Raw genomic sequence first — 19,156 nt, 5'->3', positions numbered from 1 at the left:
ACATGGTAGCTCAATAAATGTTAGTTATTGTTATGATGATACCAGCGGATGAAAGAAAAGAGGAATGAAAACTTGTAGTTTTCAATGAATTGGAAGTTTAGGGAAAACAATTATGAAAATGACACTAAACCTGCTTTTTGTCTCATAATATAATGAGGAAGACAGACACACATAGCCAAATAAATCTGATGTAAAGCAGAATATCATATATGTTACAACAGGTATTGAATAATGGGTTCTTGGAGTGTGGGGAATGTAGTGGTCATTGACTGGTTGTCTCCTTAACATCCATTTTCTCTTGGTTTCTACAAAAACCTTTGGATTTTTCTTTGAGAAATAGTCCTTTCCTCATTTGAGTAATGTTGTTTTGGTGTTATTGGCTGCACTCTTAATTTCAGAGCTAGACTCTGATTGATCTAAATCTATTGGCATTGTTCCTACCTGGTATCGTCTGATTGTTTGTGTCCTTGCCCAAATTCATATGTAGAAATCATAACATTCACAGGAGATGGTCTTGGTAGGTGGACTCTTTGGAAGCGATTAGGCCATGAAGATGAACGGCCTCGTGAATGGGATTAGTGCTCTTGTAAAAGAGAACCGACAGAGCTCCCCAACCCTTTCTGCCATGTGAGGATACAAGAGAAGTCTGCAGAAGAAGACTCTCTCCTGACCACGCTGGTACCCTGATCTCAGACTTCCAGGCTCCTGAACTGTGAGAAATCAATTTCTGTTGATGATCAGTCACCCAGTCTGTAGTATCTTGTTACTTCAGGCTGAACAGATGAAGACACTGCCCCCTGGTAACTAATGTAGAGATGAGCAAATGAGATGCAAGGAGATGTTTGCTGAAGACAAAGAGTTTTCCTCGTTTGTTCTCAAGAGCTTCTGGCAAAGAGTTTTTTTTTTTTTCTGTGAGCAATGTAGTATGAGGATGTATAGTCTTTTTTTTTTTTCTTACTATGAGGAGAACCTGAGGGAAGAATTGAGAAAATCGCCGAGAAAATTAACAGGATGACACACTGAGACTCTGGACAAAATGAGCTGAAGCCAGCCTACAGCTTAACAGCAACATGATCCGATACATTTCAGTCAACTCAATTTGATTTTTCTGTTGCATAAAACCCAAGAAATCCTGACTATTGTATGAAGGAGAGAATAATTCAGGTGGCCAGGACAGGAAGGGTAGGGATGTAGAAGACATCTTGGGGCCTGGTTTTAGAGGAAGGCCAGCTTCCCATAGGCAGATATTGGAATAATGTACCTTTTAAACAAAGAACACATTGAGCATAAGTCTGTAATCAAGAGGGGATAAAGAATTTTCTGGAAGTGGCCAGTGGACCCTATATGGCTGGAATATCAAGTATGTATATCGTATACTGGAAGGAAAGCTGGAAAAACAGGAACCAGGCAAGGAATGAAACCTTTAAACACAAGCCTTTGGATTTGGAGCTTTAAGCTGTGTGCAAATATCAACTGTCAAAGATAAATACAGATGAAACTTATGTTTTAGATAACTTTGGCAGTGGAGTGATGGATGGATTGGAATATTCTAAAACAAAGGCAAAATAGTCACGAATCAGGGCAGTCTCATGAATGAAAATAGGGGATGGATGTTAGAGATGTAAATAATGTACGCAAGCTTGAATTTGGGTGGAAGGGAAAAGGCAGGGGAGTAGTAACATTGCTGCAAGTAACACTACTCCAGATGGAGTATAAGCATCTGGAACGACTCTGCGCTTGAGAAGGCTGAAGGAGCCAGTGTGGGAGTTCAATTTTGGACGCTTTGAATTTAAGAGATTGATGGAACACAAACATCGCGATGTCCAGAAAGGATTGGAGATTAGAGTCTGGAACTACGGTAGAAAATCAAAGCTGGAAAGCACAATTTTGCAAGGAATCCCTACAAAGAAGATGGTTGAAAACACAAAGGGGAATAGGGTCCCTGAGAAAGTTATGGAAGAAGATAAGGGATAATTAAGGATGGATTTGGAGATTCCCTATGTTTAGGGAAGAACAGAGGAGCCTTCGCCACTGAAGGGTATTGGCTGGATAAGTAGGCATGTACAGTGTTATGAGTGTCAGGCAACAGAGAGTTTCAATCGAAGCAGAAAGTGGGATGAATGTTGTGGAGATAAGGTGAGGGTTGGCTTCTCTTCTTTCAAGAACTTTTCTGATGAAGGAAAGGTAAAAGTAACAGACAACTAAGTAGATTTAGGGAGAAGTAGGGTCAAGTTTTCATACGATAAAGAAATGTGTTTTTGTATACAATCTAAAGACAATTTTTAATGTCTAATATTTTTGATGTGTTGCTTTGTTACTGGACTCATTTTCTCCACATCTGGAACTTCTATTTATATTATGTGGTCAAATGCATGAAATGACTCCCTTCTGGCCTTTCATCTGCCTATAACCAGCCTGACCAATTTTTGGATGATTATCAGTTAGATCTGAACTTGTATTTTTCATTTTATTTATAAATTTCTCTCTGTGTGAGGTGTTCCTTGGTGAGTTGTTTCATTTGGTTTTATTAAGTGCACCAAATGATGTATTAGAAATGAATGTTAAGAAACACTCCCAGAGAGAGTTTTTATTTGTGCCTCAAGGGACTACTCACCAATGTTTTGGAAACTCTGGAGACTAGATTTATATACAAAAACATAAAACTTTTCTGCTGTCATTGACTAACTCTCAGTACTGGTGAAGCAACATTACTGTGAAACACTACCTTTTTTTTCTGTAAAATTGTGAACAGAAGTGCAAACTAATACTACAGCTAAGCTAGAAGTATACTAGTATACATCCTTCCTGTGAGGGGCAAGTGACTTGTAACAATTCTCTGGGAAACAAAAGCATTTTTCTTTTTTCACTATTTGGTTCTTGGAAAACTTGATAAGCTTTTAAGAGGGGAGATGGTATTAATTCACTGGAAAATGGTTACAATCTACAAAAGGCATAGACATGAAACTCAGGTCACACATTTCTTATATAGCACATGCAAATCTTATAAATGCTTTTTCTTCATTACTCAAAATAAAAAACAATATTTCCATCAGTACTGATTAATAAACTAAGAACTCTTTCACTGTAGCTGTGTATATGTTGCTGTTGTATGGTTCTGTTTATTCCAACAAGTTGCTCTCTGTAAATATAATTTTGATGGATACCTAAGAGACGTAATTCTGGGCAATGTCATCCTCATTCTTTTTCACTGTAGCTGTGTATATGTTGCTGTTGTATAGTTCTGTTTATTTAAACAAGTTGCTCTCTGTAAATATAATTTTGATGGATACCTAAGAGACGTAATTCTGGGCAATGTCATCCTCATTCCCAAATGAGGGAAGTGAAGGAGAAACAGAGAGCAGCAGAAAAGGAAATGACAAAAATTATTTGAAATTCATCAATGTATTGAGAGGTGAGTATGCATAGAGACTGTGTTAGGCACTAAGAATACAAAATAAATTTGACCTAATTTTTGCTTTTGAGAGGGAATCATTCACATAAACATATTATCATCTATCATCTGTCATATAATATAAGTGTTGAGTGAACAGGAAACAGAAAGTAATTTTCTAGCTCTGTGAATAACAAAATAGCCCATATTAATTTGTCTAGGATAAAGTGTAAATTCAGTACAGTTGTGGATATATTTATTAAATATAAGACTATTATTTAAATGTGAATTTAAGAATGATCATTAAGGTACATGATACATAACTAGCACATACAATTGAACCCCCCCAGTACCTTTGACAATAGCTCTATTTAATTAGACGTATCATAACATGCCTATGGTGTACAAAATACATTTTATGAAATAAGCATCATCATCATACATTTCACCATTCTTGTTATAATTTAACAACTATCCTTCTAAACCCAGTTACCTGCTCAGGTAAGATTTATCTCTGCCTATTTCTTCTGGAAGGGTCTCAGTTGAAGAAGAGAGCTGAAAAAAAACTAAAACATTTCACTTGGGAAAGGGCATTTGAGCTGGGTATTGAAGGATGAATACAATTTTTTCAGGAGACTAAAGGACAAAAAATATTCATGGCAGAAAATAAATTCCCCAAATGAACAATGACTATCTGTATAGGAACAACTGCTTTTCTTTGGAGGAAAAGATTAGTTGGGTAGGGTAGGGATTGAGTAGAAGGTGAAGATCCAGTTGGGTTGCAATTCCTGGGGTGAGAGGAAGGGAGATCTAATTACCTTTCATTCTTCCTTGGGTATTCATCCCAAAGTGATTCTCCTAAGTGACTCTTGGCCTTTAATCCACCTTGGAAGATGGAAGTGATTATCATGGGGAAGCTGAGGAAGCCAGTGGCATCAATTCACACAGCCTCATCCCCTGGAAGAAACTAGTCCTCCACAAGAAATTGTATGTGCTGGGGGGATCTATCTTGGATATTACCTCTCTGCGAGTATTAAATCCTGATTCCACCACTTAGAGTTGTGAGACTTTGAAAAAGTTAAACTTAAGCCTTCTAAATCTCATCTCTCTTCCCCCTGCAAGAGAAAAATTATAGTATTTTCTCCATTGAGTTATTGTGAACATTAAAATAAGATAATCCAAGGAAAGTACCTTGCAATTCTTCTTATTATTATTATTTTAAAAAGAAAAGAGTGTTTTGATTAGTATCATGTCATTTACTAACAGTGAGAAAACTATGCATTAATTGTTTGCAAACAGATAAAACAACTTTTCTTTGCAAGACTTTTAGGAAGGCAAAGGAAAATTTACTTAAAGTAGGAATAAGTAATTTCTTGTCTTTAGTCTGTTTTTTTTTTTTTAACTAATAATTGATAATAGTGCTTACTACCCTTATGGGATATTGTAGGATGAAGGGAGGGAGGAAGTGAAGCATTCAGAATAGTGCCTGCTCAAAGGATGTGCTCAATAAGTATTGGCTACTTTTATTATTTTCTAAAATCCTTTTCTGCTGCTGTGTGGATTTTAAGTTGATTATTTAAATTCCCTAAATGCTTTCCACATTCAAAATTTGTTCTATTTATCTTTATGTGAAATATAACAAAAACTCTACAGGAGAGTTTGGGAGGGCGCATACGCATACATATTTATAGTAATTGAAAAATTCTTTTGAGATTGTCTTCATTATTATCTTCTACAGATGAAGAAATGAGGACACAAATTTACAATATAGATAGATTACAGTATAAAACAAAATTATTCAAAAGTCAAAAGAAAGGATGGGTTTGTTAGCTGTAATAACTTTCCAAAGTCCTCTGGCCTAAATCAGGGATCATCAATCTTTTTTATTTCCTAATATTAAATGTTATGGTTTCTTTAAAAATTATTTATTTTTCAACTACAGTTGACATTCAGCATTATTTTATATTCATTTCAGGGGTACAACATAATGGTTAGACATTTATATAATTTACAAAGTGACCCCCTCCCCATTAGCCTAGTCCCCGTCTGGCACTATATATAGTTATTACAATATTATTGACTATATTCCCTATGCTGTACTTTATATCCCCCAATGACTATTTTGTAACTACCAATTTGTATTTCTTAATCCTTCACCTTTTTCATCCAGCCCCCCAACCCCACTCCCATCTGGCAACAATCAGTTGTTCTCTGTATTTGTGAATCTGTTTCTGTTTTGATTATTTTGTTCTTTAGATTCCACATATATGTGAAAGCATATGGTATTTGTCTTTCTCTGTCTGACTTATTTTAGTTAGCATAATACCCTCTAGGTCCATACATATTGTCACAAATGGTAAGATTTCATTCTTTTTATGGCCGAGTAATATTCCATTGTATATATGTGTCACTTCTTCTTTATCCAGTCATCTATTGATAAGCAGATAGGTTGCCTCCATACCTTGGCCATTGTAAATAATGCTGCAGTAAACATAGGGGGGCATATATCTTTTCAAATTTGTGTTTTAGATTCCTTAGGATAAATACCTAAAAGTGGAATTGCTGGGTCATAAGGTAGTTCTATTTTTAATTTTTGAGGAACCTCCATACTGTTTTCCAGTGGCTGCACCAATTTACAATCCCACAAATAGTGCACGAGGGTTCCCTTTTCTCCACATCTTCATCAACATGTGTTGGTTGTTGATTTGATGATAACCATCTGACAAGTGTGAGGTGATATCTCATTGTGGTTTCATTTGCATATCTTTGATGATTAGGGATGTTGAGAATATTTTCATATGTCTATTGGTCATCTGTATGTCCTTTTTGGAGAAATGTCTAGTCAGGTCCTCTGCCCATTTTTAAATTGGATTGTATTTTTGGTATTCAGTTGTATGAGTTCTTTATAAATTTTGGGTATTAACCCCTTATTTGATGTATCATTGGCGAATATCTTCTCCCATTCAGTAGGTTGTCTTTTTGTTTTGTTGATGATTTCCTTTGCTGTGCAAAATCTTTTTGTTTGGTATAGCGCCATTTTTTATTTTTTTATTTTTTATTTTGTTTTACTTGCCTGAGGAAATATATCAGAAAAAAAATTTCTAAGAGTAATGTCAAAGAATTTACTGCCTATGGTTTCTTCTAAGAGTTTTATGATTTTGGATCTTATACTTAAGTTTTTAATTTATTTTGAATTTATTCTTGTATTGGTGTAAGAAGGTGGTCTAATTTCATTTTTTTGGTAAGTATCTGTCCAGTTTTTTCAACATCATTTATTGAATAGACTGTCTTTACCCTATTGTATATTCTTGCCTCCTTTGTCATATATTAATTGACAATATATGTGTGGGTTTATTTCTGGCTCCCTATTCTATTATGTTGATCTATATGTTTGTTTTTATGCCAGTACCATGCTGTTTTGATTACTATACCCTTATAGTATAGCTTGATATCAGGTAGCATGATACCTCCAACTTTGTTCTTATGAATTAATGGATATTAATTCATCCTATCCATGAGCATGGTATATACTTCCATTTATTTGTCTTCTTCAATTTTTTTTCAATGTCTTATAATTTTTCAAATACAGATCTTTTACCTCCTTTATTAAATTTATTCGTAGGTATTTTATTTTATTTTATAATTTATATTTAAGTTATATATATATTATAATTTTTGAAGAAATTGTTTTCTTAATCTGTCTTTTTGGTAATTTGTTATTGGTGTATAAAAGTCCAACTGGTTTCTCAACATTAATTTTGTATTCTGCTACTTTACTGAATTCATTTATCAGTTCTTATAGTTTTTTTGTGGAATCTTTAGGGTTCTGTATATATAGTATCACATCATCTGAAAATAACGACAGTTTTACTTCTTCCTTTCCAATCTGGATGCCTTTTATTTCTTTTTCTTGTTTGATTGTTGTGGCTAGGACTTCCAATACTATGTTGAATAAAGTTTTGTAAGTGGATATCTTTGTCATGTTCCTGATCTTAAGAAAATGCTTTTAGCTTTTCACTGTAGAGTATGATGTTTACTGTAGGTTTGTCATATATGGCCTTTATTATGTTGAGGTATGTTCCCTCTTTTCCCACTTTGCTGAGAATCATAAATGGATTCTGGATTTTGTCAAATGCTTTTTCTGAATCTATTGATATGATCATATGATTTTCTTTCATTTTGTTTATGTGGTGTATCCCATTAGTTGATTTGCAGATATTGAACTAACTTTGCATCCCAGGAATAAGTCCCATTTAATAATGGTGTGTGATTTTTTTAATGTACTGCTGAGTTCGGTTTGCTAATATTTTGTTGGGTGTTTTTGCATCTATGTTCATCAGGGAAATTGGCCTGTCATTTCTTTGTTTCTTTGTTTCTTTGTTTCTTTGTTTCTTTGTTTCTTTGTTTCTTTGTTTCTCTCTCTCTCTCTCTCTCTCTCTCTCTCTCTCTCTCTCTCTCTCTCTCTCTCTCTCTGTCTCTCTCTCTCCCTCCTTCCCTCCCTTCCTTTTTTTTTTTTTAATTGTCTTTGTCTGGTTTGGGAATCAGGGTAATAGTGGCCTTGTATAATGAGCTTGGGAGCTATCCCTCTTCTTGAATATTTTGGAATAGTTTGAGAAGGATAGTTGCTAATTTTTTTTTTTTTTGAATGTTTGGTAAAATTCTCCTGTGAAGCCATCTGATCCAGGATTTTTGTGTGTTTGTTTTTGTTAGTAATAATCAGTCTGTTAAGATTTTCTGTTTCTTCTTGATTCAGTCTTGGAAGATTGTATGTTTTTAAGAATTTGCACATTTCTTCCAGGTTCTCCAATTTGTTGGCATATCATTTGTCTTAATATTTTCTCATAATCCTTTGTGTGTCTTGGGTATCAGTTGTCACTTCTCCTCCATTTCTGATTTTATTTATTTGGGTTCTCTTTCTTTTTTTCGTGATGAGTGTGCTTAAATGTTTATCAGTTTTGTTTGTCTTTTCAATGAACAAGCTCTTGGTTTCGTTGATCTTTTGTATTTGTTTTAGACTCCATTTTATTTATATCATTTTGATCTTCATTATTTCCTTCCTGCTACTCATTTTGGTCTTTGTTGTTCTTTTTCTAGTTCCTTTACATGTAAAGTTAGATTGTTTATTTGAGATTTCTCTTATTTCTTGAGGTAGACCTGTATTGCTATGAATTTTTTTCTTAAAACTGCATTTGCTATATACCATAGATTCGGGTTTGTTGTGTCTTCATTTTAATTTGTCTCAAGCTATATTTTGATTTGTTCCTCGATCTTATTGTTAACCTATTAATTGTTTAGTAGCATGTTACTTAGCCTCCAAGTGTTTGCATGCTTTTCAGTTTTCTTGTAATTGATTTCTGTTTTTGTACCATTGTGGTCCAAGAAGATGCTTGACAGGATTTCAATCTTCTTAAATGTATTGAGAATTGTTTTGTGGCCTAAGATATGGTCTATCCTGAAAAATGTTCCATGTGCTCTGAAAAGAATTTATATTCTGCTGCTTTGGGGTGAAATGCTCTAAAAATATTAATTAATTCCATATGGTCTAACGTGTTATTTAAGGCCACTGTTTCCTTGTTGATTTTCTGTTTGGAAGGTCTATTCATTGATGTCAATAGTGTGTTAATTTCCCCTACTATGGTTGTGTTACTATTGATCTCTCCCTTTATGTGGGATTGATCCCTTTATCATTATGTAGTGTCCTTCTTTTCTCTTGTTATATCTTTGTTTTAAAGTCTATTTTGTCTAAGTATTTCTTCTCTGGCTTCCCCCACCCCCACTCGTCTGCCCCATTTCCATTTGTATGGGATATCTTTTTCCATCTCTTTATTTTCAGTAAGTGTGTGTCTTTTGATCTGAAGTGGGTACATTGTTGACAGTGTATGTATTAGTTTTGTTTTCTTATCCGTTCAGCCACCCTATGTCTTTTGATTAGAGCATTTAATCTACTTACATTTAAGGTGATTACAGATAAGCATGTAGTTGTTGTAATTTTATTGTTCATATTTATGTTCTTTTATTCTTCTTTTTAATGAAGTCTCTTTAACATTTTTTAAAATACTGATTCTGTGGTGATAAATTCCTTTAGTTTTTTTGTGTGTAGAAAGGTCTTTATCTCTCTTTTGATTCTAAATGATAGCCTTGCTGGATAGAGTAATCTTGGTTATAGGTCTTTACTTTTCATCACTGAAAATTTTGTGCAAATCTTTTCTGGCCTGCAAAGTGTCTGTTGAGATATCAGCTGACAGTCTTATGGGAGCTGCCTTGTAGGTAACTAACTGCCTTTCTCTTGCTGCTTTTAAAATTCTATCTTTATCTTTTACCTTTGCCATTTTAATTATGATGAGTCGTGGTGTGGGCCTCTTTGGGTTCATCTTTTTGGGGGACTCTCTGTGCTTTGTGGACTTGTATGTCTATTTCCTTCTCCAGCTTAGGGAAGTTTTCAGTCATTATTTCTTCAAATAGGTTTTCAATCCCTTGCTCTCTCCCTTCTGCTTCTAGTACCCCTATAATGTGCATGTTGGTATATTTTATGTTTTCCCAGAAGTCTCTTAAACTATCTTCATTTTTTTTTTTTTTTTTAGTTTTTATTACCCCCTGTTCAGATTGGGTGTTTTCTGCTATCTTCCAAATTGGTAATTCAATCTTCTGCTTCATTGAATCTGCCGTTGATTCTTTCTAGTGTATTCTTCATTTCTGACTAGTTCTTTTCCAATGACTTCTATGTCCTTTATTATGCTTACTATCTCTTTGTTGAAGTTCTCACTAAGTTCCTTGAGCATCCTTAAAACCAGTGTTTTGAACTCTGTCTCTGGTAGGTTGCTTGTCTCCATCTTTTAGTTCTTTTTCTGGAGTTTTCTCCTGTTCTTTCATTTGAGATGCATTTCTTTGTTTCCTCATTTTGGCTGCCTCTCTGTGTTTCTATATGTTAGGTAGATCTGCTATGTCTCCCAGTCTTGGCAGCATAGCCTTAGGTAGCAGGTGTCCTACGAGGCTAGTGAAGTAGTCTCCCTGATTGCCTGAGTTGGATGCTCCAGGGGTGTCCCATGTGGGTGTTGTGTGTGTGTCCTCCTATTGTTGTTGAGCCTTCATTTCTGTTGGGACACCAGTGGGTAAGAATGATCCTCCGGCTGACTGGCTGTGAGGATTGGCCATGACCACAGCTTATAAGCTGCAGTGTGGGGGTAGACACCCTGGAGCAGGACTCCACTCACTCTGGTGCCTGCCAAGACCACCCTGTGGGTGTGCTGCTTGTAGGGATAATTAGGTGGTGCTCTGTTGTTGTCTGAAGCCAGCCATTGGATCTGTTGGTTTTGGTGACTCTTGGGAGGGGCTGTGTTTCAGGCCAAGGCCAGCACTGCCTGTGACCAGCTCTGGGCTACGCAGTGGGAACTACACAGTGATCTTCAGTTGGTAGTTGCCTATACTGGAAGTGTGGGGCAGAGGCCATACTGTGAATTGAGGCTGGCTGCCACCTGTATCGGGCCTGGGGCAGCTCAGCAAAAGGTTCAGGGCACCTCAAGCCCTGCTGCCACCTGCCAGCTGCCTGAGGGGCTCAACTGCTGAAAGAGCCTCCTGAGGTACACAAATTGGTTGAGGTGGGGTCTCAGGGAGTCACATGGGTGGGGTGAGTGGTGTTCACCAGATTAATGCAGACTCAGATTTGGTGTCAGTGCTGAGCCTGGGTCCATGCATCAAGATGTACAGAGCCACCTCCTGGCTGGAGTCCACAGACCCCTGAGAGTTCTCCAAGAAAGACTGCAGCTCAGGCCTAAGCCAAAAGAGCCTCAGGCTTTGCACGTATTAGGAGGGGTGGGGTCCCAAGGAGCCACCAAGATGGAATGAGCACAGTTTATTAGGCCAGTGCAGATTCAGATTTGGCCATGTGTGGGGAGGGCTCAACACAAGAAAGATGGCACCTGCCCACTGGCTACACGAGACGAGGGTTCAACACAGGGACAATGGCGGCTGTCTCTCCAGCCTCGCTCTGAAGCCACAGAACTCAGTCTCTCCCTGATGCCTCCCAAGCCAACATTCCTCTGCAGGAGCCTAGGGTTAGTACCTGTGAGCGAGTAAGTCTGTGCACAGGCCCTTTCCAGAAGCCTTCTGTCTCTCTAGGATAGACAGAATCCCTGCTGATTTTTATAGCCAGATGTTGTACGGGCTCCTCTTCCCGGCATTGGTGCTCAGCGATTGGGAGCCCGATATGGGGCTAGGACACCTTGCTCTTCAGGAGGTACCTCTGCAGCTGAAATAATCCCTCACAATTTTCAACAGCCACACATGGATGTGGGACCAGCCTGTTTAGCATTTCCACCCCTCCTACCAGTCTAAATGTGGCTTCTTCTTTATTTCCTTACTTATAAGACTTATGTACAGCTAGTCTTTAAATGGTTCTTTCTCCAGGTTGATTGTTCTATAATTTAGTTGTAATTTTAATTTGATCATGGGAGGAAGCTAGCATAGTGTTTACTTTCTCCACCATTTTGACTGGACCCCCCCCCCCCAATAGCAACTGAAATTTTTCTTTTGCAGGTGAATGTATCGAAGTTTTGTTTCATCTGTTTAACAAAAAGGACAGGGAGTTTGCTTTATATTTATTAGAATGTAAGACTTCATGAATAAAACCAAACACAGATAGACACATCTAAGGCAAGCCTGGCTTTGTGGTGACCTAGCCTTCTTCTTTTTTTTTTTTTTTTTTAACATACAAGTATATTTTAAGTTTAAGTTAAAAATATAAATCACAAAGAGAGTAAAATAAATGTCAGTGTGTAAGGAAGATGGATAATGAGAGAGGAAGTGTACGCTCATAATCTCTCAACACATAATAGTCATGAGTACAGACCAGCTATAAAACGGAGCCCACATCTGGCAAGGTTGTCAAAGGTTCTGCATTAACAAATTACAAATATTGGAAACAAACTAAATGAAGAAAAGACAAGATTACATATAGATGAAAATATATAATCAAGAAATGGCAATATTTCAAAATATAACAGCCACTAGAAGACAGTTGATCTTGATTTATATTTTTGATTTGTAAAAGTAACACTTTCTTGTTCTGACAAAATGTCATAGACATATATGAAGTCAAAAGGACAAGTTCCTATCCACCTGCTTCAATCATTTCCCAGGGTAACATCAAGAACTGACAGTGGAAAAGTCAGTAGTATTATATACTAGACTGGACATCACTTTGATTATAGTTACTTAAAACAGGATTTTTTTTTTATCATGGAAAATTTTAAACATGTAAAAGTAAAGAGAATAGTAAAATGAACCCTAATGTACTCATCATCTAACTTGCACAATTCCTAGCCTTTTGCTAGTGTTCACATTTACTTTTTAAGATACGAAGTCCAAAATACTGCTGGTGATGGAACCAAATTTGGCATCATGGAGTACAATTTATGCAGTGTTCTTTGGTGATATGAACAATGTATATTCTGTGTACAGAAAGTCAAAAGAAGTAGCTGGACATACAGAGTACTCTGTGATTAAGTTACATATTTTCTGGGTGGAGCTATTGCGAATACTGTTCATTTATGCTGTTATTGCTTTACTTTTCACTATTGTAACCCTAGCCTTTAGTATATTCCCTAGCACATAGTAGGTGCTCAAAAACTGTTGTTGAATGAATGAGCCCTATTTGCAGTTTAGGTCTCAGCAGCATGAAGGAGATGGTGCACTATAGTATAAATAAGCTTTGCAGAATGCTTCCTAATGTGTATCAGGGGCTTACTATGCGCTAGGCTCCTGTGCTTATCAAGGTGCTAAGTCCTAGTCTAAGTGCCTTACATGGAATATCTCCTGTAATTCTTGCAAAAACCATACAAAGAAGGTACTGTTATCATCTTTTGTGTTTCATAGATATACAGCTAGTAAATTGGTCAAGACCACATGGACCATAAGGGGTAGATCGGAGAGTCAAGCCTCGCCAGTGTGACCCCAGAGTCTGTGCATGTAGCACCACTCTGCTATTTTGCCTCCAAATGTGTCTGAATTCTATCTATGGAGCACTGAACATATTTGAGCAGTTTGATAGGTGGTGGTCGTACCTGTACTGCTGGATTAACTCATGAAATCACTCCTTTGCAATGGTGCCTGATAATGGTATTGCACAGGGGACCGACTTTTTTTTTGTAAAGCAGACATTGTCATTTTTCATGAGCACAAGGCACTTCTAAGCGCTGTGTGGGAGGGAATGTGGTAGACTGATTTCATTGAGACCCTGCCAAATTCTGGTCTTGTGGCCATCAAAGACGCATCATTTCCTCCAAGACTTCTACAGGGGGCTATTACCGTGGCCTGCAGGTTCTGGTTTGCATTCAGAGGAGACACTATCTTCTTAAGTGAGACATGGAAGAGGAAGTGTCATGAATTGTAAATAAGGCTGAGAGAGGAGAATTGTTTGGAGATAGATGGAGAAAAATTGCCTTCCCCAAATCAGGTTCCATCTCCCTCCCCCTTATCCAACTTTGCCAGAGCCCATCCTGTTTTCTTTGCTGAGTTTACTAGCAGGAAGCAGGGAGTTTCTTTAAGGATATTCCTGCTCCTGACAAACAAATAACTACTGGATTAAATATTAGTACATACATACAGTGGAACACTATGCCACTATTTAAAAAAACAAGATGGAGCCTGAGAGTTGATGTAGAATGATCTCCAAGTTACATTTTAAATTAAAAATAAAAGCATACGCTCCTTGGTATTTATACCAAGGTTACTCTGTGGAAGGAAGGAGGTGATATAGCTGTACTTATATGTGTGTAGAATTTGCTTTTGCTTGGGGAAAAAAAGAAAAGATAAAAATGTTTGCCTCTGACGAAGGAAAGGCTTTTCATTCTAAACCTTTTCTTATTAAAAAATGTTTTTTTGACTACATATATGCATATTTCAGAGTTAAAGTATTTCAACTGTCAACCTGGCAAAGTAGAAGAGTAAATACAGTAAAACATTTTTAAAATTGCGGAACAAAAGCAACACTTTACATTAATTGAGTATTTCAGGAGGAGGGGTTTGGACTAGATGTAGAAATAATAATTCTACCTCTTCATCGCCCTGAAGAATGGTCCTTTAAGTTGTCATTCAGAAGCACCTGGGAATGAGACAGAGGGATCCGGACGATCCCTATTTAATGAAATTGGGGGGCATTTGATGTCCCTCCTGAGGAGTCGGGAGAACTGGGGAGAAAAGACGGAACAAATTTGGTCAGAAAGGAATTCGAGTTCTCCTCCCAACAGCGCCACAAGTCTACACATGCGGAGAGAATTGTGAGGTTTTGTACAGCGTGTTCTGGGTGCCCAGGATCTGGAACCTTTCACCTCATTGCTTCTCCAGTGAAGCCAGCTGCTGGGCCTCCTTTCCCTCTGCCTAAGGGTAGCTTGGCTGGAAGGTCTGCTTGGAAAAGGGGTTCTGCCTAGGGCCCAAGAAGACTCATGCTAGGGACTCCTCCTAGGGTAACACAGTGGACAAAAGCCCTTTCTCACTGAGAGCCTCACTCGCAGGACAGACAGAGCCTGAGTACCTCCAGCTGGAGGCCTGACTTGGATTTTTTGGCGAAAGCCAGGTTGGGGTGGGGGTGTCTCAAATTTAAATGCCTTTTGTGGCTAGGCAGGTAACTTAAAAACACTTGAAGCTTCCAGATATGAGGAAATAGTGGGAACTTGGAAGAACGGGGCAGGTGTATATTGTCACTAAAAGCATTCAGATTCAGATTTTTAAACTTCAACTGTGCTGGCCAAGCAAAACACTCGTATTGGCTGGAATCACTGCCAGTTTGCGATCCTGAGTTCGTCTTGGCTCACTATCCGCTTCTCCCTAGTTGCTTCACTCTGCTGCTGGTCCTCAACCTGTTCCCCAGCCACTTCAGTCTCTTGCAGCGCTGAGGCCCTTTCCAAACTTTCGCGCGCCTCCTGAGGGCGCAGTGTCCCTCGTTGAGCTCCCAATATTGCTCCCCAATATCTCGGGGGACCAGCAACCGATTGAACCTTGGAGTGGCTTAGAACCCGTTACGGGCTACATTTTATTTCCGCCAGAAACGGGGTCGTTGCGCCCGGGACCTTCTCACTCGGACCATTCCGGGCCAGGCGCTGTCCCTGGCCAAGTGGCGAGATGGTGAGGTGGGCGTGGGAAGCCGGCGGTTCTGGCCGGGTACCCGGCTGAGGGGTGGGGCAGGCCGCAGAGAGGGATCCCCGCCTCCTCCCCCGCCCCGCATCGCCCCGCCCCTGCGCTCTAGAGTTTCGGTCCCGGCTCCCACCCTGTACTGAGTCCCGGGACCCCGGGAGAGCACGCAGTGCCTGGTCGTGTTTCCTCTGCCGCGGGGGGCATCACTTGCACGCTACAGAAAGCCCGGAGGTGTCCCGCAGCCGGGATATCCTCTCTTACCAGCACCCGCAGACGCCCCTGCCGCCGCGGCGGGAGCCAGGGCACCCTCGCCCCGCGCGCTCGGTAGTCCTGCCCTGCGGCACGCGTGGCACCTCCACGCCTTCTTCGCGGGGCGGGCCGGGGGAGAAAGAACCGGCGCCCGAATTCTGGGCACTGCACCTCGCGCGAGGTGCGGGATGGAGGGCAAGGCGCTGCTGGCCATCGCTCTGTGGTTCTGCGTGGAGACCCGGGCTGCCTCTGTGGGTAAGGAACCCGCTCCTTAGAAAGAAGGCGGAGAGGTTGGGTGCGGGCAGAGAGATGGGGTGGCGGAGAGGATCTGGAGGCCGGATCTAACTCGGAATCACATAGCAGGAGAGTTGAAAGCGACTTGACACTTTGTGTTCTTTCATTTACCAACGAGGAAACTGAGGCTCGGCGACTGGCCCAAGATTGCCTTGCGAGTTGGTGGTGTCCTGAGCCCAGTTTCTTTTCCACGACTCTGGTCTGGGACAGGGGTCTCGGCTGGAGAGTGTCCTGCGCAGCCTGCACACCCTCCGGCTCTCGGGAGGGTGGGAAGGCGCCCCAGGCTGGCAGGAAGGAGTTACTCCCTCAGGCGGGAACCAGCGGGAAAACTTTGTCCCGCTGCGCGTACCATCCCCATCTGCGCCCGGGGTAGGCAGCGGTGCGGGGAGCGCAAGCCAGTTCGCGGGGATCGCACGTGCGCTCAGCTCTGCCTTTGGAGGAGGAGCGGCGGCGCGTGTCTGCGGTTCCAGTCTGATTCGAACTCACAGACACATCCGCCGTATGCGGTGGGGTCCAGGGGGAGGGAAACTTTTCTGCCTTCCTCGGCGCAGGACGCCGCTCTCCTGGTAGAGAAGGGAAAGTTACTGGGGCTTGGACCCAGGGTTTTGAGAGCGTCCCAGAGTGTCTCCAAATAACAGTCACCTTCCTATGTAAAACAATTTAACATCTTTCAGAGAGAGCTTTGGTTCTTGCGGTAAGCGAATGGTCAGAAGTTCCCATTCTGAAAACCTACCTAGCGGGACTAGATGTAACGCCACACGCCTCTCTCCTTGCCACCAAATATTTATCTCCTGCAAGATTAGGAACACACATGCTCTTGATGCCATAAATTCTCTTCTCTTTTTTCCTTTCTTTCTTCCTCTCCGCCCCCCACCCCCATCTTTTTTTCTGTAGCCACAGTTTGCTGATTTCCAGATTTCCACTCTTTGGAGGGTGAGAAGGGGAGAGGGTGGTGAATGGAAAAAAAAAAAAAGTCAAATAATTCAGGGAAGAATTCCTTGTATCAAAAGGGAAGAATTAGGTCTTTTAAAAAAGGCACACATATACCGTAAAAGATCATCTGTCTATGGTGATTGAATTTTCTTAATGACTTGGTGCATCAGGGCCAGCTCCACCATGGACACCCATTTGTCCCTGACAAGCTTCTCTCTGCCTTTATGGGGAGAGAATGAAGGTCTGGAACATGTGGTTGTTCTGTATCCCACAAAGAAGTGAGTTGCTTTTAAGCCTGGGGTGTTTCATAGCGCAGCAGTAGTAAACTAATCGGGTTGCCCTGAATATAATGATGAGGTTGCCCTTTTGGAGTGTGTGACTTGCTTAATTGGATTGGGTATAATTGGTGCCATCAAATTCTGGAAACAGAGGCACTCTTGTTTTGCCTTCCTGCCTTTGAGCTGGAAGGGTAACAGTGCACAAATTAATTTTGGTTATGGGGCTTGAACAGAGAAGGGCTTTTTATTGAGTAGTAGCAAATGTACTTCTTATAGTTGTGTCTTTAGAATTTTCTGAAGAGCAGAACTCAAACTTGCCAATGAAAATGAATGAAGCTTAATGGAAAAAAAATTGAGTGTCGGTCTACAGAAACGAATTCAAAGTTACCATTATTGATAGCATTGTTGTATAATTTTTTTTGTTGTAGATGTGTCTAGAATAGCATGGTGTTGTTTTGGCTTCCCACAAATGGAGGGCATATCTTAATTTTTTTTTAAGTGGGAAAGTATGTCTAGAGTGTGAATTTATTTGTAGAATAATTTATGAGAGAGCTTCAAGAATCTCTTATTTTGGTGGTGGGGTGGGCAGAGCTTAGTCTCTACTATCATTTTTCCCCCCATATGAATGTGCTCAAATAATGGATTATTTCTCATTTGGACCATTGTGTGAATCGTATTAAGTTACTGTTTTTTTACATGTTTCTCAACCTAGTGTTTTGCAATTTTGATATCTGTTCACATCCAAATGAATTGTTTTCATTTTCCTTTTCTTAGACAAAGAGGGACTCCATTCTGGGAAGGCTTTTCTTTTGCTCTTAAACATTTTGCTTTATTGTTTGCCTACTTTGGGGCTAGTTATTTCTTTCCTATTAAAAAGTGCTGTGCTAATTAACTGACCACTCAGGCCAATAATTGTCCAAGTGTGGCCCATAGATCATGTATGATCCAGTAACCTGAAATTCTTGTTAAAATGCAGATTTGCAGGCCCAGGAATATTGGGCCTGCAATATCTGACACATCCTAAAGTCTAAGAACCACTGCCCCAAACACAAGTGAGTACCAAAGCCAATTCGTTTCTGAGATTTACTGACATAATTTAATTTCCAGGGTTTTAAAGTATTTTTTGATTATATTTTTTACTATGCTATTGATCAACAAATCAACAGTTATGTCAGCAACCTACTTTACATATCTGGGTGAATGTGTGAGAACATCTGTGATCAGATCATTTTGCCTGCAGCTGTTCACGTTGGGGTCCACACATTCAATGCATTGGATATTTGCCCTGGATATTTGCTCATACTCTGTTTAGTCTGTTGTCTCTCATATTTGCTAGTAATCTCTTATTTGCCCAACAAGGTCAATGCCATTTTAGGCCTAGAGAATCATTTGTTCTTAGTAGATGTGAGTTAGGGATCATATTAAGCTTGGATGCTTGCCCAGCATCAATCTCTTTTTAAAGTGGGGTTTTGAAGATCTGGATATCAGTTAAGACCCTAGCATCATGGATAATTTTTCTTTCTCTGATGTTTATTCAATACCTGGTAGCTCATCACATTTAGTTGACAGAGAACTCAGTTTTCTTGCTGTGGAGCAACCCAGGGTGAGGAAATCTGTTCCACGGTATTTTTAGGTAAAGCCATTTTTCTTGTGTTCCAAGCTTGGTATCAGGAGGAGCTCAGAGCTTTGATTATTAAGTTCAAATTCCCCAGTTGTAATTCATCAGCATTACGCTTTTTCTAGTCCCATTCTCTGAGGAAAAGTATATTAACAGGTATATTATATCACGCTGGAAGGTATTCTACTCCATTCTTCTCAACTAGTTTAATGTACAGTCTTTGAACCTTGGCAGTTCAGTTAGCAGAGGAAGTGAACTAGAAAATTG

At 39.6% G+C, this 19,156-nt stretch overlaps 1 protein-coding gene across 2 annotated transcripts in view; it reads left to right on the top strand.

Annotated features, from left to right (window-relative positions):
- KDR (kinase insert domain receptor) overlaps window positions 1-19,156 on the top strand; it is a 142,483-nt gene that overhangs the window by 82,456 nt on the left and 40,871 nt on the right. The window contains exon 1 of one of the 2 annotated variants that reach the window (XM_081054277.1): window positions 15,623-16,021. The exons of the other annotated variant lie outside the window; for it this stretch is intronic. Within the exon in view, the coding sequence (XP_080910403.1) occupies window positions 15,955-16,021 (67 nt within the window). The 5' untranslated portion in view covers window positions 15,623-15,954. Of the gene's footprint in view, window positions 1-15,622; window positions 16,022-19,156 lie in introns of those variants that run through there. 2 annotated transcript variants of the gene reach the window in all.

Source organism: Rhinolophus hipposideros (genome assembly GCF_964194185.1).
Source record: "Rhinolophus hipposideros genome assembly, chromosome: 1".
Lineage (NCBI taxonomy): Eukaryota > Metazoa > Chordata > Mammalia > Chiroptera > Rhinolophidae > Rhinolophus > Rhinolophus hipposideros.
This window is presented reverse-complemented; position numbering and strand designations above follow the sequence as displayed.